Raw genomic sequence first — 21,407 nt, forward strand, 5'->3', positions numbered from 1 at the left:
AATAAACACCAGCATAAAAACTGGAAACAAAATGAGTCAATGCATGAGCAATAATTTAATTAATAATTTAATTATGGATTTGCTTTGATAACATGTTTTATATTTGTATTGTATATTTAAATGTTCTTCTCTTTTATGAATGCTTTTCTTTTATATTGTTGTATTTCTCTTTTATTTTTCTTATTTTTTAAGCGCTTTGAGATTAAACTTTTAAAAGGTGCTATATAGAAAATAAAGTTTATTATTATTACAGTATTTAATAACTTTTATTAATGTTAACTGTTCATAATTAGAGTTCACGTTATAATTAACACCAATTAAATAGTGTTAACAAATGGAAAGTGTTTTTCAACTAAATTAATTCGATGTTTGGTTACCACATTATTCCAATACATCCATATTGTGTGATTCCACAGTTTCATTGACTTTATTATTCATATGTTCCATACAGTGCCGTAATGAAGAATGAGGAGGTGTGCTCAAACTGGTATTGCAGATCAACACCAGTGAGTCACTGAGGTTTTTTTGGGTGGGTTTTTGATGAAAGCCACAGTCTCGTAACATGTTATTCATGCTCTCTTTCCACAAAGACTCGCTTTTTTCCGTCTCGATCTGCAGCCTCATAGTGGAAACGTGTCTGCTGTAGAAAACCTCAAAACACGGGCGAAATAATAATAAAAAAAATAGAATCTTTATGAAGTCACTTCCATTACGTCATGCGCCTGTAATGTTAATGTCGCGCGCTGTGATTGGTCGGCGGCTGCAGCGCTCGCGCGTGACGTCACCGCGCGCGCACTATATGTACCTCGCGTCTGAAGCGCGCTGTCAGAAAGTGTGATTATTAATCTTCAGCATGAAGCCGTGTTTAGTGCTCGTGTCTCTCCTGTTCTCTCTCGTGTGTCTGATGAACCAGGCGTCGGACGCGTGTTCATGCGCGATGTCTCATCCACAGGACGCGTACTGCAACTCCGACATCGGTAAGAGAGAGTGTGTGTGAGTGTGAGTGAGCAGCGAGTTATTCATAATACAGCACTGTGAGAGATGCATATTATGTAACAGTCAGCGCATATTTACTCAACATCAGCGCGCGCAGATGTTCTTCACCCGAGCGCGTCTGTTTTCCTATAGCGTTGTGTTATAACGCCTCATCATATGTTATAAAGCCTCATCATAAGATCTAATATCGTTTAAACTCAAGTGCGTCATTGCGCGTTTACACGCAAACACGAGACGCGGAAAGTTTTTGCGGTATCCATGGCAACAAACGCGAACGCTGAGCGCAACTGGAGATGTTGTTTTTCACACTTTTTCCTCTTATTTGATAAATAAGTGATCCTAAAATATACTATTATTAGGATGTTTGGAGTTTCTAAAACGTGTAACGTGGCTTAATGGACCAATACAGTGATGTTTAAAGAGCAAACTATATACAGGCGGACACATGAGCGCGGAATATGAACGCAAACTGCTAAATTGCGCGTGTCTGATTATATTAACAATATGAATGAAGCTCACTAAATATGCATATTAAGCTTTCTTTACAACGAGAGAAAACACGAAACTTCATCTTCTGGGCTCATCTGTGCGCCTGTATCTTCAGTGACTCAGATTTAGTCCATCTGAAGTCTTCATGTTAAGTATGTCAGAATATCTGTGATGTTTTCGGAAGGGTTTAATGAAGACAGAGATGATGAGGTTCACCGCAGTAATACATCAATCACTGCACAAATGATTGAAACTAGCAGAAAACCATTAACCCTGAGATCAGGGCTTCTCTGATTTAAAAAAGACTTTAATGAATAAAATTATTAAAATCTATAATAAACTATAATAACTATATTAGCGTGACGTTATCGTTCTGTTAATTATAAGCACTGCAGTTTTGATGTCTGTCTCTTTAAATGCTCGCGCTCTTTTAAGCAGGACGGATTCTGATTGGCTGTCAGTGTTTTTATCGTTCATTCTGATTGGCTGTCAGTGTTTTTATCAGCTGGAAAAAAACCGTTCTGAAAGTGATTCCAGCAATATCGTTCCTCGGTGACTTTATCGTTATAGTTATGGCGTTACTCTGCTATTCTCTAAGAGTTAAGGCTCTTTCACACCAATAACGAAAACTATAATAATATCTATAGCGATAATTATATTAGCCTCACAACAACGGACGTTATAGTTCTGTTTATCATAAACGTGCTGCAGTTTTGTCGTCTGTCACTTTAAATGCTTGCGCTATCTAAAGCAGGATGGATTCTGATTGGCTGTCAGTGTTTTGGGCGTTTATTCCGATTGGCTGTCAGTGTTTTTATCGTTCATCAGCAAAAAATCGCTCCGAAAGTGATTCCAGCGATATCGTTCCTCTGTCATTACAATGATGCAAATATCACCATTCTGACAGACTTACAACGATTAATAAAACGTATATAGTTAACGTTCATTGGTGCGAACGGGCCTTTAATCATCTCATAACAATAAAAATGAATAGATACAAGGTAAAGAGGGTCAATTTTACACTAAAAACTAGGTAATTGTTTAGAAGTATTGGTGATTTTGCTCAGATTTGGGTTCCTGAACACATTATAATGGACTTAATGCACTTTCTGGTCAAAATACAACTTCCTCATCATCATCCTCCTTAAATACATAATCAATCCCTCTTCAGTTATCAATCACCTTTCAGATAGAATATAATCGGCTTATTTTAACAGCGTTTCATGTTGACTTTAGCGTGTCCTGCTACGTTTAACGGGTTTCAAGGTCCCGCTCAGATGAAATGGGAGCCGGACTGTCTGGTTAAGAGGCCACGTATGACTTGCATACTGATGATGTGTTTGTGGATAAACTAGATATTGAGATGTCCCATAAAATGTGACTTTGGCTTTGTGCTGGTATTCATGCTGTATGAAAGGCAAAGACTGTGGCTATTGTGAGCGTGTCTGAATCGGTGGCGGGACGCCAGGCGCACAGATTTCCTCCAGAACTACAGAATGCAAGAGGCTTTGCTTTCCGCTGCCATGTGTAACATATTTCCAGAGGCATCAGATGGAGCAATGGCTTCTGGGTAACAAAGAGCTGCAGAGAATATGGAACATGCGCTTTAAATCTATATGAGGCGAGAAACCGCACAATTAATAATGCACCGAAATCAGTGAATGCAACGGAAATAAAAATTTCGAAAAATAAAAATTCTGCGATAATCAAGTAATCAAATTATGTTTTTAATAATCAACAAACTGAGTTGTATCCAAACGTTTAAATTTCACATTAGGAAGTTTTTAAACTTTAAAAAAAAATTCATAAATAAGATTACTGTCAAAATCAAGTTGTATCCAAACATTTAAACTGCAACATAATGCCGTTTTTTATTGATATTATCATTTTGAAAAACGAATATATTAAATGAACATTAAAATGGTGGCTGTAATAAAAACTTCAGATTAATTCAAATGTACAATGTAAAAACTTTTTTTTTTCTAAGCTGTAAATAAAACTAAAATTATCGGAGTGTGTTTTACAAGAAAAAACTAAATTTCATGTTTGAATCCAATGCGTTACTTGCTGTAATTATGAAATTTACTAGCAATTTATGAGTGAAAAATTTTCTACACCAAATTTTTGTATGTTAAATCAGTAAAAATATAATTAATATGCAATATAGCCTAGTGTGTATATATTTATTATTTATAAATAATATAAATTTTTTAATACTTTTTAATTTTTTTTTAATTTTAAGAGTAATTTTTTTCCACCTAACTAACAAACAAACAAAAATCTAAATATTCTGGGTTGCGAACATTGGCTGCATCACTGTGCTCAACTATTGCTGCTTTAGTGGCGTAAGATCAGGCCGTTTATCAGTCTCGTTTCCCTCGCTTTACTTCAAAGCGTCGGGCGGATGGATGATTTATGACTCGCGTGTTTAAGTGCCTCGCGCTCTGTAATCAACTCACGGGAGATGAATCACAAATGTGCAAATGTGCTCCTTAAATCATCAAATCACAGGGACAGAAGAACAGCACATGCACAAACTGTGAAAGAGCATCAGCGCCAGACCCACATTCCTCATCGACACACATTAAACATGCCTTTCCCGCGCCGTTATAGCGGTGTTCTGCCAATACGGCCTCCAGAATGAGTTTAGCGGCGCCGATCTCGCATGTAGCCTCAGTTGGCTGGGCTTTTGAAGGCAATTGAAACGCTCCATTCACTCTGAAGGCCTTTCAAGCTCCAGATTAGTGTTTTGCCCTACACTTTGGCCCCTGGAGTTTAATACCCTGCCAACGGAGGTCTGGTTCCCATCTGACGTGGCGATGGGGTGAGATGCTCTGGTTAAACATCACACAAACTCAAACATAAATGGAAAATCATTTACCAATCTGGCAGATGCTTTTATGAAGGCACTTGCATTGCGTTCGCATTTGATCAGTTCTTGTCGAATCGTTCCGTGTGATATATTTTGTTAACAAAAGCTACATCGAAAAATGGTTTTGGGATATCACGTAAACACACTCAGACGACAGATACATATGTTTGTGCATAAACTACGATGGAAACACATTTACTGAATAAATCACTCGATGCGCGATAAAAACCTCAGCGGAGGCTGTGATTGGATAACTGGAGTAATCGGCGGACCAATGGCATCACAGCATCTCAAATGTTGGTTTGGTGTTTGTGAAACTTTGAATGCAAACATAGCTACTGACGATCTCACTATTGGACAAACAGGAGACTAATATGTAATTAAAACAAGTTTTTAACAAGCCTCTATGAACTTTCATGCTTGTGGTTGCCAGATGCCAAGAGTTTAAATCCCCCAATCAGAGCTTTGCTCTTAAAAGGTCACATTTACTGCTTGGTATATTACACTTAATCTTCTCAATCTGGCAACCATGCGCCCGAGCTCTCTCTCTACACGGAGAATAAAGCACTGGTGATCTGAAAACATGACAGTTCATTGACTTCAGCTAACGACTAAATCTGAGATTAAACCTTCAGTAATGATGAACTGTAATAAATCCAAACATGATTCTCGACTAATTGTGGTTGCTGAATAAATGTACTTGCACGACCTCTTTTTTTTTTTTCCTGTTGTTTTAATAGAAAAACATGAACATAGTTTGGAATTTTAATTACAATTAGGAATTTCACTGTTTTAGCTTTTAAGAGTTTTACAAGTTTTCATATTGTTAATAATAATCAGGAAACTAGATGAGTAAATGAGTCAAATAAAGCATGTGTTTTCTTGATTAGTGCTTAAAAAGTTAATCAAGATAACAATTTTAAACAAAAAATGTAACCTTTATGCAGCATGACTAAAATATAGGTGCACTGATGTGAAAAGTTTGGCCGATACCGATAATTCTTTATATTCTTTATATTTGAAAGTTTGGCCGATAACCGATATATTGGCCGATAAATCTAAATTAAAATTTTTATATAATTTTTAAGAGCCTGATTACAAAAACAAAAGTCTCACCATTAAAATCCATGACCCAAACACACAATTATAATGGTCTCATAATTTTATGTAGCCGATATGACAGACTTGCACTGAACCCTATTTTCCTTTTTGAAGTGATTCCAATCATATTTCAAGCAATTCAAATCCATCATGTTGAACAGTGCGCATCTGAAGCGTCTCATCTGAAGGAAATAATTAGATATGCACGATATATCAGCCACCATATCGGTATCGGCCGATATGTGTTCATTTTTACTGTTATCGTTATCGTCACAATAAGAAAATTTGGCCGATATAGGCTATTAAAGCCGATAAATAATGTATTTCCTTCAGCTGAGACTCTTCAGTTCACCACTGAGAACATCATTATAATTGTGTGTTTGGGACGTGGATTTTAATGGTGAGACTTTTGTTCTTGTAATCAGGCTCTCAAAAATTATATAAAAATTTGGGTTTAGATTTATCGGCAAATATATCGGTTATCGGCTTTCAAATGTAAAAAAATTATCGGTTATCGGTCAAAATTTTCATATCAGTGCGTCCCCAGAGATAATCCACTATTTATCGGCTTTAATATATCGGCCCCGTTTTTTTTTATCAGGCCGATAACGATAACATTAAAAATGGCCGATACCGATATGGTGGCCGATATAACGTGCATCCGGTGCACGAACATTAAAACGGTGGCTGTAATAAAAACTTCAGATTAATTCAAATGTACAATGTAAAAACTTTTTTTTTTCTAAGCTGTAAATAAAACTAAAATTACCGGAGTGTGTTTTACAAGAAAAAACTAAATTTCATGTTTGAATCCAATACGTTACTTGCTGTAAAAGTGAAAAATTTTCTACACCAAATTTTTGTATGTTAAATCAGTAAAAATATAATTAATATGCAATATAGTGTATATATTTATTATTTATAAATATTATAATTTTTTTCATTTAAAAAAAAATTTAAATAAATAATTCTTAAAAAAAAAAAAAATTCTTATTGGGACGATAATAATATTGGGACGGCTTTAATATATCGGCCACATTTTTTTTTATCAAGCCGATAACGATAACATTAAAAATGGGCGATACCGATATGGTGGCCGATATATAACGTGCATCCCTACTAAAATAGTGTTAATTGAGTAAAATGTAGTCTTTTAGTCTAATAAAAACAGGATTGGTTGACTAAATATGATACGGATCACTAGTTTTGTCATACGAATCAAGAGAGTTTCAGATTTCTGCACGCTAACCCATTTACCTCTCTGAGCGGACGGCCACCTACTTTCCCAAATGTAAGTCAGATTTGTGTGCGGCTCATGAATATGCATAACTCACAGCGGGCGTCGGCTCTGGGCTTTCATGTATGATTCAGAGGCTTATGGAGGGGCTCTTAAATATAGCCGTGAGGATCGCGCCGTGGGCCAGGCCGAGGGCTGGACAGGTGGACTTCACAGGAATTGGGTTACATAAACATTCGAGTCACGAGAGAGTTCCAGAAAACCGGCACAGCGGCTCACAGCCAATCAGAGCGCGGCTCCAGACCTCACACTGGAGTTCAACGGCGTGACCTCTGAACTCTGACGAGAGGTCAAACCTTTTCAAGTCAAGTCTCCTTTATTTATACAGCGCTTTTTACAATAGTGTTTCAAAGCAGCTTTACAGAGATAACAGGACAATAATGCAACACAGTTTGTGTCTAGAAGAGAATAGCGTCTCAGTCCAGCTTAAGTAAGTTCAGTGATGTTTCATTTGTGTTGTAAAAAAGTTATTAATTTAGTTCATTTATATATATATATATAGTTGCTCTGGAGAAACCGTGATGTCATCATCCAGCTCAGTTCAGTTCTCATATAATGCTGTCATCAGATCAATAATATTGTAGAATATTAAATTAAATGTCCACATCTAAGCAAGCCAAAAGCCAACGGCGACCAAGGAGACGTAACGCTTCGGTCCCGTTAGATAATACGTTCATTTCTCACAGTATTTAACATATTTAACATTAGTATATATAACAACATATTAGCTCAGGTCCATTAAATAATATCTATAAATACAACTTAATTTATTATATTGAAATTTAAAAACCAGATAACGTTGATTGAACGTTCTATTAATGTTACTGGAAGAACGTTTGTTCAAACTTTGCAATCTCAATCTCAATTTATTTATAAAGCACAATTAAAAAAACAGCTACAGTTGAAATATTAAAATTAATAAAAAATATTAAATATGTAATGTTGGTGCAGTTCTGATATGAATCGGTAAACCGTTCCAGAGTTTCGGTGCGGTTATGGAAAAAGCTCGGTCACCCCTAGACTTCAACTTTGCCAGAGCGTTCCCTGTTCGCTGATGATGGCGGGAGGAATGAACTTTTCCTCTGGTTTTTTTTTCCCACTGGTCTGAGGAATGTGAGCCTCAAAGAATTCTGGGAAGGAAATTCCAGCAGTGGAAGATAACAAGCATTCCAGCGCCGGTCTCTGTCAGACCTGGACATTGACCGCTGTAAACGAGGCGTCACACGAGTGTGTCATGCGTGATGGGCGACGGGACACACACACGCGTGTCAGGTTACAGACGGGAGACTCTAGTGTGTTTGCAGGGGATTATGGGAAGAGGACGCTCGTATTGACATGGCCTCGTTCTGCGGTCTCTGAGGAAGCAGTCTAGTTCCACACTCACACACACACACTCACACGCACACACTCACACACACACACATGCTGTCATATATATATGTTTGTGTGTGTCTGTGATATAGACTAAAAAAGCATAAACGATTTTAAAAGAGCTTAAATGACCAACAAAAGCTTTAAAGGTAGGGTAGGTAATCCTGTTCAGAAACATTTTTTCTTATACTGGGTGAAATGGTCCTTCCATTCTGATAGTAGTCAATACATTATGTGTTCAGAAAAAGGAATGAAAAAAATCTGACCTCTGTAGCAGCTGCAGGACAGTAAAAACTCTGACCAATCACTGCCATTCGGTGCGAATGTAAAGAACCAATCAGATGCCTTCATGTCTCGTGCCCGAGCACCACTGCATGCACAGCCCTGCGTGCACTCATCACATGTCACCGTTCCCGGAAATATTCAGCTCACTACACCGAGTAAGCAGGAGTTTGCGGCACAATGGCTGAGAAAATGCAGCAAAAAGTACCAATGCCAGCTTTGCTACTTTGCTAAACTACTTCCTCGGACCCTGCCCGCACTCTTGAACGACCTCCTCTGCTTCGCCCTCGTCCCCGGAGTGGACCTGTCCTCGAACCGACGATGCGGTACTTGTCACCGGAGTGTAACGTTAGTCCTCATCAGAGTCAACAATGTTTTCATCATGGAAACTCTTACATGCAAAACACCGTATATGTTATGACTCTTACACGAAATTCACCTTCATCACAGTTTAACTGATGGTAATGGAAAAACGTGTATCAATGCAACCTAGCTTTGCCTTATAAATATAGCTCGTTACCGAATCAAACAAAATATATTTTAAACTTTACCAGTATCGATATGCTAGCTTGATAGTGAGTACTAAAAGCCATCATATTTGTTTATATTCATAGTGATAAAGTTAGGTATTTTATTACATGTGATTCTGACATGTCACTGCATGTACTGCGCTCCTTCCTCTCCACTCGTCTCAGGTAAATAAATGCGTCTTCAGCTGAGCCTGAGCGTTTGGCGTCGCGCGTTCATGTGTTTTGGGGGCGTGGCTTTAGAAGGAGCCCAGAAGGGAGGGGGTGGAGTGAATGGAAATAATGAGCTGTGTTTACAACAGTCGTGAGAGGTCTACAGACACTCGATTTTTATACTTTCTTTTTCAGAGTACTTACATTTTAATTATGTATTGGTATATAAAGACAGTTTAAACAAATTTGGAATGGTTTTTTTTTAGAAAAATCCTACCTACCCTAGCTTTAACTAGTCTAAAATAAGCTTAAACTAGACTTTAAATGAGCTTAAACTAGTCTAAAAAGAGCATAAATTAGTTGAGTGGAATAAATAATAAATAAATTAGTTGTTTTTTTAAGCCATAAAAAAGCACATTTCTCATGCATTTCTGTCCCCCCCCCCCCCCCCACCTGTCTCAATGCATTCTGGGATTCTGATCTGTGTGTGTCTGTTTTGCAGTGATCAGGGCAAAAGTGGTGGCCAAGAAGCTCATGGACGACCGTCCGTTCGGGACCCTGCGCTACACCGTCAAACAGATGAAGGTGAGCTGATGTGAAAACCTGCTTTAAAGGGTTAATTCACCCCAAAAATATAATTCTGTCATTAATTACTCTCACCCTCATGTCGTTCCAAACCCGCAAGACCTTCGTTCATCCTCGGAACTTGTGCCGCAGCTTATATTGATCACACAGTAAAACTGGCCAAAACCAGTTCGTCTGAAACCAGCACTGACTATAGGAGGACGAGACACTCATTTATACGACACTTTATTCAACAGGACGAATAGCTCGTCATACGTCATTACGCTATTTCTACATCATAACGCTATTTCTACGTCATTACGCTATTTCTACGTCATTACGCTATTTCTACATCATTTTCTACGTCATTGTGCTATTTCTACGTCATTATGCTATTTCTACGTCATTTTCTACGTCATTACGCTATTTCTACGTCATTACGCTATTTCTACGTCATTTTCTACGTCATTGTGCTATTTCTACGTCATTACGCTATTTCTACGTCATTTTCTACGTCATTGTGCTATTTCTACGTCATTATGCTATTTCTACGTCATTTTCTACGTCATTACGCTATTTCTACGTCATTACGCTATTTCTACATCATTTTCTACGTCATTGCGCTATTTCTACGTTATTACGCTATTTCTACATCATTACGCTATTTCTACGTCTGCGCTATTTCTACGTCATTATGCTATTTCTACATCATTTTCTACGTCATTGCGCTATTTCTACGTTATTACGCTATTTCTACATCATTATGCTATTTCTATGTCATTTTCTACGTCATTACGCTATTTCTACATCATTACGCTATTTCTACATCATTTTCTACGTCATTGCGCTATTTCTATGTCATTACGCTATTTTCTACATCATTTTCTACGTCATTGCGCTATTTCTACGTTATTACGCTATTTCTACATCATTACGCTATTTCTACATCATTACGCTATTTCTTCGTCATTATGCTATTTCTACGTCATTTTCTACGTCATTGCGTTATTTCTACGTTATTACGATATTTCTAAATCATTAATCTATTTCTACGTCATTGCGCTATTTCTACATCATTACGCTATTTCTACGTCATTATGCTATCTCTACGTCATTTTCTACGTCATTGCGTTATTTCTACGTTATTACGATATTTCTAAATCATTAATCTATTTCTACGTCATTGCGCTATTTCTACATCATTATGCTATTTCTACGTCATTTTCTACGTCATTACGCTATTTCTACATCATCGCACAAGTGCAGTTCTTTCAGTTTCGGTTTTTAATCTGATCAAGTGTTCACATGTTCTCTCGATCGGATTAGGAAAGGAATACATTTTTCAATCTGATCGAAATTCCATTGGGATCGAGCTCAATCGGATCGATTACGGTGTTTTATATGAAGGCGTATAAATCCGATCGAGCCGTCAATCCCATTACTAACGGATTATTTGGTTGCATGTAAACCTAGCCTCTGACAGCAATTTAATGAACACTTTGAAGGCCCAGAAAAGTAGGAAAGACATCGTTAAAATAGTCCATGTGACTACAGAGGTTCAACCTTGATTTTATGAAGCGACGAGAATACTTTTTGTGCGCCAAAAAAATTAAATATCGACTTAATTCAGTAATTTATTCTGTATCAGTCTCCGGCGCGCGCTCACGAGAGCACCACAACAAATAATACAGAAGCAAAGAAATTACTGAATAAAGTCGATTTATTTATTTTTTCTTATATATCTTTAATATCTTAATTTGTGTTCCGCAGATGAGCGAAGGTCTTACGGGTAATTAATGACAGAATTTTCATTTTTGGGTGAACTAGCCGTTTAACACCAGACGACGAGCTGATAAATCACATGATCTGCTCTCGAATCCCACGGTTTCTGTGAAGGTTGAATCTCCGGCTCTAGACTAAACACAGGCCAAAGGCAAAACATCCCAGATGTGTTTATTCCCAGACTCCCTGTTCCTGTATGTCACACAGAACCAAATCAAAACAAGCGCTTGGTTATGCAGTAAATCGAACCGTAACCCGTAACACACTGTCTTAACATATATCCTGACAGAAACTCTACTCCAGGTTTTTGCACACAAACCCTTTACTTTAAAAAACACTCCACATACTATACTATTTATTTATTTAATACACAAAGCAAACATTCAAACATATATTTGTTTTGCATATTTACTATTTTATATTAAATACTTTAATGTAAATATATATTTATCTCTCTAAAGTATGTAGAATTGTATATATTGCACTACTGTTGAATGCCTGAATGCATTTCAATGTACAAATTGTCTTTGCTATTTGTATATATGACAAATAAATGAACTTGAACTAGCCAGCACAGAGAGATTACTACACACTTACATATTTTTACAACATTACACTTTTTAGTGAAAGCTTTTGTTAGTCATTTAAGCTCTTTTAAACTGCTTTTTAAGTCTAGTTTAAACACTGACTAGTTTACATTTTTAGATTAATTTATGCTCTTTTAGGCTCATTTATGTTCTTTTCAGTCTAGTTTAATCACTTTTAAGAGTAGTTTAAGCTCTTTTAAACTAGTTTTAAACTAGACTGCTTTTTTAAGTCTAGTTTAAACACTGACTAGTTTAAGTTTTTAGACTAGTTTATGTTCTTTTTAGACTAGTTAAAGCTTTTATAACTCATCTAAGCTCTTTTAAAATAGTTTTGTTTTTAGTATATATCACACAAACAAACAGACAAATATATATTATAGAAAGCAGGTTTTTTCCTCAGATATTCCCTCTGTAAATGTGAGAATATCTTATTTATCACTTAAAGCGGCTCTGATGTGTGTGTGTCGCTGATTGTGTTCATCTGTTGTAGATGTACAAGGGCTTCGACAAGATCCAGCATGTGCAGTACATCTACACACACAACACCGAGAGCATGTGCGGAGTCAAGTTTGACATCAACAAATACCAGTACCTGATCACAGGTGAGACGCCGCCGTCATCATCACTCTGGGTTCTTGTTTAACCCTTTTTGTCTTCTTCAGTTTAGTTTTCTTGATCATTTTGCCTGTGTTAATGCCAACTGCATACATTTTGGCACAGGTGTGTATTTATATTGGAATTTTACTATTTCACCCCCATTTCCTTTAAAAAATCTATTTTGCACCAGAAACACACAATAGTTCCTCTCAGGACCTTCAGGACAAGAATGTCCCCTTTGAAACCCATTAAAACTGCAAGTTTTAATCCCATGGCCATTTAACTATAAAATGATGCAATCTCTGTTAACAGGCTTTCATTCTTCAGAATCGCTTCAATTTTACTATATTTTACCAGATGTGCCATTTTCTCAGGTTTGGCCTATAAAGCAAACACTTGCTTTATTCCTGTTTCTGCTTCTGCATATTATAGAGTCAACTGGACAAATTATGCAGCGATACTTTGTGTGTGTGTGTGTGTGTGTGTGTGTTGGTGTGGGTGTCAGAGTGTGGTTTGTATGTGTGTAATAAAAAAATTGGTCCTGCACTCAAACACACTCTCACTGAAAGCTCATTTTTTGAGATCTCAACCTCAAATTTGAAACACTCTTTTACGGCTTTGATTTTGAGTTCAACATGTTTCATAAAATATACATTTGATATAAAATAATGTTCATAAATCATTTTCATAAACTTAAACCTATGTAACTTTTTGTGTTTCACTTTTTAAACTTATTTTATTTTTTTGCACAAGGGTTAAATGTGTCTTTTGAATTGCTTTTATATTTATCAGTCAATGCCAATACACTCGTGGCATGAATCTGCCTCGTGTGTTTGTGATCAGCTGAGGCTCTTGATAGTGTCTCTCTTTAGCGTTACTGAGATCATCTACAGAGCGAACCATCATGTGACGCGCAGCTGTTCTGATAATAAGACACAAACAGTCAAATATAACCGGCTAACTGCTTAATCTAACCCGAGAGAGAGAGGATATCCCTGAAGGAACACTGACGTGTAAACCGCCCCTTCTCTGCTCTCAAGTCTCTTTTAAAATACAAGAATATATTGATTGTTTTCTTTGGTTGGTTTTACTCACTAATATTTGAGTCTGATACTGTTTAGCTACTCCTGTTTTATGGTTACTCTTAGTTAAGTTGCTCTTATTTTTTGTTTTATTTGTTGTTATGCATGCTACATCTTCTTTTAATCTTGTTCTGTAAAGCACTTATCATATCTAAAAATTCTTAAATCAAGAAGCATTTACTAGATAAGTAAAATTCCATAAAGAAATTATGTCTTGTTTCCTGATAAAAAAAATATACAATTAGGTGAGTTTTTGCTTAAAACATGCAAATGATCTGCCAATGGGGTGAGAAAAATACTCTTGTTTTCCATTTGAATTAAGATTTGTTTTTCTTAATAATTTTGCTTGCTTTAAGCAATTTTTTTTTAAATCAGAAAACAAGATAACATTTCTTATGTCAGTTTACTTCTCTAGTAAATTTGAGAATTTTTAGATATTTGGACTGGACACACGACAGAAACACTGTATTAAATGTGCTATATAACTGAAGCTGAACTAATGTGTGGCCCTGATTGCCCTCTCAGGTCGTGTTCACGATGGCAAGGTTTACACCGGCCTGTGTAACTTCAACGAGCGATGGGAACGCTTGTCTCTGGCCCAGAAGAAGGGCATCAACCACCGCTATCAGCTGGGCTGTAACTGCAGGGTGAGTTCAACAACAACTCGCTTAAAGACGTCTAATAGCCATCAATATCAGGCTTTTAATCACTCTTTAAACTAGATCTGGTCCAGTGCTTTTCACCAGAGGTCGTGCGTAAAGGTGAAGACCAACTCTATGCATGTGTTGTAGATTCCCCTCTCTGTTAAACTTATTCTATTGGACTGTCCTGGGTTTAATACTAGCAGGATGCTCTTTTATGAAGTTATTTCTCTTAAGGACTTAATTAGTAAGATTATGCCTGAAAAGGTTTTGGATTTTTTTTAGGGCTGTCAAACGATTAATCGCGATTAATCACATCCAAAATAAAAGTTTGTGTTTACATAATATATGTGTGTGTACGGTGTATAATTATTTTCTATATATAAATACACACACATGCATATATATTTAAGAAAAATTTGTTATTTATATATAAAATATTTATATATAATATAAATTATATATAATATAAATATATATACACAGTATATACATGCAAATATTTCTTAAATATATACATGCATGTGTGTGTATTTATATATAGAAAATAATTATACACCGTACACACACATATATTATGTAAAAACGAACTTTTATTTTGGATGCGATTAATCGCGATTAATCGTTTGACAGCCCTAATTTTTTTATCATATGATAATTTGAAAAAAAATTTATAATATGACTTTTTGTGTTTATTTGCTTGGTTTTATTGTATTTATATGATATTTGTATTTTTGTAATTAAATTTTTGCCATGAAAATAGCCTTAGATTCTGACATGGCATTAAATAAAACTATCTATCCATCCAAATTTAAACCAAATTTAAAATTTTATAGACGTCTAACCATCGCCCAAGAATAAACTAGTCATCAATTAGATAAAGAAATTAATTACGTTAAGAAATGAAACCAAACAACTTGTAAACACTGTTGACTTTGCTCACATGATGGAATATCATACATCTCGCAAGTTATTTTGGCAAAAACGACATGCAACCAAATTCAAGGTTATTTTGTCTAGAAGTGTGTTACTCACAGTCGGGTCAATAGTTAACCTAGACGGAGAAATGACGCCTACTGCATGCTGGGTAATGTCATCCATCACATGACCTACTGTCTCCATGAGCTGCTGCCTTCCCATGATCCACACAGGATCCAGATGTTTGGCACCAGGATTAAACCGCTGGTTCAGAAGCCAAACTGAAACCGGTTTGGACTCAGATCTGAGACACAGAACCACAGATCATCACTGGATCTGAGCGCCGCCCGTCGGTATATCGCTAAACACGTGTGACGGCACGAGTTAAAGCACAAACGGAATTTGGGGAAATTAATCTAGTTTCACTCATGCAGACACACAGTTCGCTTAGGAATCGCTTCAGTCTTCCTTAAATAACACCGACAGATAAAGAAAATTCATGCATATTTGGTCACAGATAACAAGTGTGTCTCCATAAAGACTTCATGACGGCAGACGCTCTCGGGGGTTAAAGAGGATTCGCTTCTGAATGACCTGCATTCATAAAACACCTGGAAACTGTTATTTACCAGCTCTTTCGATCCGCCTAGTTTCACTCACACACATTTCAAAAGCAAACACGAGCACTGAAATGAAGACAGGAGCTAATGGGTTTTTTAAAAGACTAATAAAAGACTGAAAAAATGAATAACGCATGGTTGGGTAGAGCAAAGTCTAACATCCTAATCCATAAAATAACTGAATAACTTTACAGTACAAATAATACAGGCTTTGACAAACACAAAACGTTTTATCTGCTTGAATGTTGATTATTCTCCTCATATTCTCCATTGTTGCGGCTCCTGTCTTCCCAGTCTGTCAGTAACGCTCTGTTTACTTCCTGTCTCTATGAAGCCCCTCCTTCTGAAAAGCACACTGTGCTCTGATTGGTCGGCTGGAGCAGTGTGTTGTGATAGGTCGAGCGTGTTTGGGAAATGCCCCGCCCCTTTCCATAACCGCCAGTTTCAACCATAGACTGCATATAATATGGGCGTAGTGTGTGTGACGTCACCCGTAGCGTTTCGTCACTATGTTGTTCTTCGTGTAAAGAAGCGAGCTAAAGTCAGCGCATAAAACACTGACACAATGATGAACAAGTAGGGGTGTGCCGGTTTCAGAAATGGTGATGACGGTTATGACGTGAGTCAAATGTGACGGTTCGTAACATAACCGTCGTCGGGGGCGGGGGGGGGGGGGGCGTTGCGACGTTCGTCTGTTATAGGACAACTTAGTTTGAATAAACGAGCAGACACTGATTAGCTATTTGATCGCCTAAATTAAAAAAAAAAAAAAAATATTTGTGTAGTGTTCAATGTTGTTATCGATAGAGATACGTAGATGGGGTATTATTTCATCCGCAACCGCATCACAAAACTCATCATCCGCACCAACGTTTTTTGACCAAATTTCAAAGCCGCACCCGCCCGCCATCCGCTGAGTGTTGTGCGGTCTATGGACGATGCAATGCTCTGCTGATGCGAGCCGCAAGAAAGCCCTTGTCTGTTCTAGAAAGGATGCAGCAAAGATATTTAATGGTAATGTATGAGGCATAAGCCTACGCTGAGTTTCATTCATTTACCATGAGATGCGCTCTAGTTCACAATGCAATGCAAGTGAATGCGGCGCATCGGAGCCTCCATGTCACGGTTATTATATTGTCATTTGCTTTTTATTTAATACATGCAATTGGTTGATGAAACATTTATTAAAATTAATATACAATTTATACAAAACGAAATTCGCTTTAAAGAAAGGCTTTCTACAAAGCAAAACTTAATGAAGTGGTAAAAATCATGTCTGACGATTTACTAAACAAAACTTGCGTTGGTACTTGGCAAAGAATCAAATACAGTTGGAAACAACATAGACCATTAATGACACAGACTGTTAACAATTGTTTTTAATTAGTGTTTAAACATTCTCTATGATAAAAATGTTTTGTAAAAAATATTTTAATAACACGGTTTTGGCGGTTATAGAGATCTAATGACGGTGTTCGACTATAACCGTCGGTCTCACGGTTATATACTAACCGTCACACCCCTATGAACAAGTCACAATAATATTCGCAATAACATATAGTTTTACTGAATAATAAAGTAAACATCATAATTGATCTTTGTAAAGAAACCTCATTGTTTAACTGGCTACTCTCTGCTGTCTCAGACGACGACATCACTTCCTGTCGGCAACCGTAACTTCTGTTGGGTGCGATTCACAACCTCACCACTAGATGCCGCTAAAAATCACACACTGCACCTTTAAGCTGGACTGTGACACTATTTTCTTCTGTAAATAAACTTTGTTGCATTATTTTCCTGTTATCTCTGCTTTGAAACACTCTGTGTTGTAAAAAGCGCTGTATAAATAAGGAGACTTGACTTGACACACACTTTCCTCTGTTTGCAGATTAAGCCGTGCCACTTTCTGCCCTGTTTCGTGACCTCGAAACACGAGTGCCTGTGGACCGACATGTTGTCCCACTTCGGATACCCCGGGTATCAGTCCCGACACTACGCCTGTATTCAGCAGAAAGAGGGTTACTGCAGCTGGTACCGAGGGATGACCACACGCGACAAAGTGACCATCAACACCACCGACCCCTGAACCCTGACCCCTGACCCCCGACCCCGTCCTGACACCTGATAACTAACTGCCCCACATCAGATCACGTGTGTTCAGCAACGGGTCACGTCACTTAGATGAAACGTGAGGCCTGGAGCGATTACCCAGCTAACTAAAACATGTTCGAAGAACGTTTCGCTAACGGTAAAGTCCAGTTTTTTAAATGTTTAAAAAAAGCGTTAAAATTGTATCATTCTTCAAACATTATGGAACGTTCTGAAACAAGCAGAAACATTTAAAAAACATTACGTTAATTAAAAAAAAAAGTTTGAATATATATATAGAATATTTTTGTGCTAAAGTTTTGAGAACATTATTAAAGACCAGATAACTTTGAACGAACGTTCTATTAATGTCACTGGAACAACGTTTGTTTATAACGTTTCGCTAACATTCCCATTAAGTTATGAGAACGATAATGTTCCATGAACGTCCAGTTTTTTAAACGTTAAGCGAACATTAACATTGTATCATTCTTCAAACATGAACGTTCTGAAACAAGTTGCAACATTTAAAAAAAGTTACGTTTAAAAACAAACGTCCAACTGAAATGTTTAATTAAAAAAATACTCCATGATCGACAGTCAAACCGACAATTATTCAGACACCAGAATAATATAATTTTTGATATTTTTTTTCACTAGTGTGATCAGGACACTGTAGTTCATTTAAAAAAGTGAGGAGAGCAAAATCAAGCAAACTGTGACATATTATACCCAAATATTCTTCATACAGCGACTACCAGTAAAATCTATAAAAATTTGGGACCGAAAATGATTGGGACACTTTGAGCTGATCATGTTTTGCTGAAGTCTTTTGTCTTTAATTGCTAATGCTCTTTTACACACAGACTGAACACAATGAAGCATTGCTTGGTGATTGGTTGAGCTAAACTGGTATTATCTAATTGTGTAGTTAAATTTAACAGCTGACAGATATTCAACATAATTCATGTGTGAGACAGTCTAACAGAAGGACGGACAAAACCAGTCAAATATCAACTGAGTTCTGCTCATATTTTATTACCGTTCTCTAAACTATAGCGAATAAACTGTGAGAATGTGAGAAATGTTGAAGGAGTCTGAATATATTTTGGTTTGACTGTATAAAGAACGTTTTTGTGCTAAAGTTTTGAGAACATTATTAAAGACCAGATAACTTTGAATGAACGTTCTATTAATGTTGTAACGTTAACGTTGAGAGAACGTTAGCTGTTAGCTGGGTAACCCCAAACGAAACGAACTGATCCTCATTTACACGACCCACTGAGATATGAAGTAATTTATGAATGCAATAATACCGCTCTTTTATAGTGCTGTATTGCTTTTAAACATGATTTAAATGATATAAATTGTATATGTACGCAGATAAATGTCATGTGCCAGATTTATACTGTTCAGTATATATTTATGATGCTCACTCTGGATTGTGCTGAAACGTTGGGTTTCGGTTATTTAGATTTGATGCATAAGCTCGTTCCAGCACAAACACAGAGCGACCCGTGCGTTTGACTCTTTCCTTCTTGCTGTTTATGATATAAGCTATGAAATTGTGACTAGTATTTTTTTATTATTTTAAAACAAAGATTATAATCAGTAGATGAATCATCTTCATATCAATGTCTTTTCTACATCTAGACCGCGCTGATGAGAGAAATCTAATGCTTCATCAATACATTTTCTAAATGGAAAAGTGAACATTCGTCCTGATTCTGAGGGTACCGAATATGAATCAAACACAATAATCGTGCTTGAAGTAAATCAGATCAGAACTGCTAGAATAATCATTTTTTACCACTAAACTCATGTTAATTTCATCAGAATTTCTGCTCCATTCCTCAGTTGGAGGCTGAGATCAGACGGAAAAACATCTGAACGCTAGTTAACTGCCGGTTTAATCATCTTAACACTAGTTAACTGCTGGTTTAATCATCTTAACACTAGTTAACTGCTGGTTTAATCATCTGAACACTAGTTAACTGCTGGTTTAATCATCTTAACACTAGTTAACTGCCGGTTTAATCATCTTAACACTAGTTAACTGCTGGTTTAATCATCTTAACACTAGTTAACTGCTGGTTTAATCATCTGAACACTAGTTAACTGCCGGTTTAAGCGCTTGAACGCTAAACTGCCGGTTTAAGCGTCTGAACACTAGTTAACTGCTGGTTTAATCATCTGAACGCTAGTCAACTGCCGGTTTAAGCGTCTGAACACTAGTTAACTGCTGGTTTAATCATCTGAACGCTAGTCAACTGCCGGTTTAAGCGTCTGAACGCTAGTTAACTGCTGGTTTAATCGTCTGAACACTAGTTAACTGCTGGTTTAATCATCTTAACACTAGTTAACTGCTGGTTTAATCACCTGAACACTAGTTAACTGCCAGTTTAAGCACCTGAACGCTAGTTAACTGCTGGTTTATTCATCTTAACGCTAGTTAACTGCTGGTTTAAGCGCCTGAACGCTAGTCAATTGCCGGTTTAAGCGTCTGAACGCTAGTCAACTGCCGGTTTAAGCGTCTGAACGCTAGTCAACTGCTGGTTTAATCATCTTAACGCTAGTTAACTGCTGGTTTAAGCATCTGAACACTAGTTAACTGCTGGTTTAAGCGCCTGAACGCTAGTCAACTGCCGGTTTAAGCGTCTAAACGCTAGTTAACTGCTGGTTTAATCATCTGAACACTAGTTAACTGCTGGTTTAATCACCTGAACACTAGTTAATTGCCGGTTTAAGCGCCTGAACGCTAGTTAACTGCTGGTTTAAGCGTCTGAACGCTAGTTAACTTCTGGTTTAATCATCTGAACACTAGTTAACTGCCGGTTTAAGCGCCTGAACGCTAGTTAACTGCTGGTTTAAGCGTCTGAACGCTAGTTAACTGCTGGTTTAATCATCTGAACACTAGTTAACTGCTGGTTTAATCACCTGAACACTAGTTAACTGCCGGTTTAAGCGCCTGAACGCTAGTTAACTGCTGGTTTAATCATCTGAAAACTAGTTAACTGCCGGTTGAAGCGTCTGAACGCTAGTTGACTGCTGGTTTAAGCGTCTGAACGCTAGTTAACTAGTTAAGCGTCTGAAACACTAGTCAACTGCCGGTTGAAGCGTCTGAACACTAGTTAACTAGAATAAGAGGGTTCGGTCTCAGCCTCCAACTCAAGTTTTTATAACAATATTTTGTCTACGTAACACAAACTTTCTGCTCAGATCAGACCTGTTTTACTCTCATTGAAGAATCTGAAAGCTTGTGTAAAGTGTGTGTGTGTGTGTGTGTGCAAGAGAAGAGAGAGAGAGTACCATTTTTCAATTAGCAGCTTTTCGAAGAATGTTTCGGTTTTTAATTTCTCTGTTTTATATTTTTATAATAAAGATTGTGAAAATGGCTCTGTGGCTCTATCTCGTCATTATTGTTCTCGGAGGACTAGTTA

General features: G+C 37.1%; 2 protein-coding genes across 3 annotated transcripts in view; one reads left to right on the forward strand and one right to left on the reverse strand.

Moving 5' to 3' along the window:
- The window catches only part of syn3 (synapsin III), a 67,260-nt gene that overhangs the window by 20,339 nt on the left and 25,514 nt on the right, over positions 1 to 21,407 (reverse strand). The gene's annotated exons all lie outside the window — the stretch shown is intronic.
- Positions 781 to 21,363, forward strand: LOC307158033 (metalloproteinase inhibitor 3). Of its 2 annotated transcripts, XR_013821176.1 has the most exons (6): positions 781 to 977; positions 9,591 to 9,673; positions 12,512 to 12,623; positions 14,226 to 14,347; positions 17,768 to 19,810; positions 21,128 to 21,363. XR_013821176.1 is itself a non-coding variant. In XM_079870163.1 (5 exons), the coding sequence occupies exons 1-5, from the start codon at positions 854 to 856 to the stop codon at positions 17,963 to 17,965; spliced, it is 639 nt and encodes a 212-aa protein (XP_079726289.1). In that variant the 5' UTR covers positions 781 to 853; the 3' UTR covers positions 17,966 to 21,363. The 2 variants fall into 2 exon arrangements, 1 of the variants encoding a protein (XP_079726289.1); XM_079870163.1 differs by having other exon boundaries at positions 17,768 to 21,363.

The sequence above is a fragment of the Squalius cephalus genome, assembly GCF_949319135.1.
Source record: "Squalius cephalus genome assembly, chromosome: 4".
Taxonomy (NCBI): Eukaryota; Metazoa; Chordata; class Actinopteri; order Cypriniformes; family Leuciscidae; genus Squalius; species Squalius cephalus.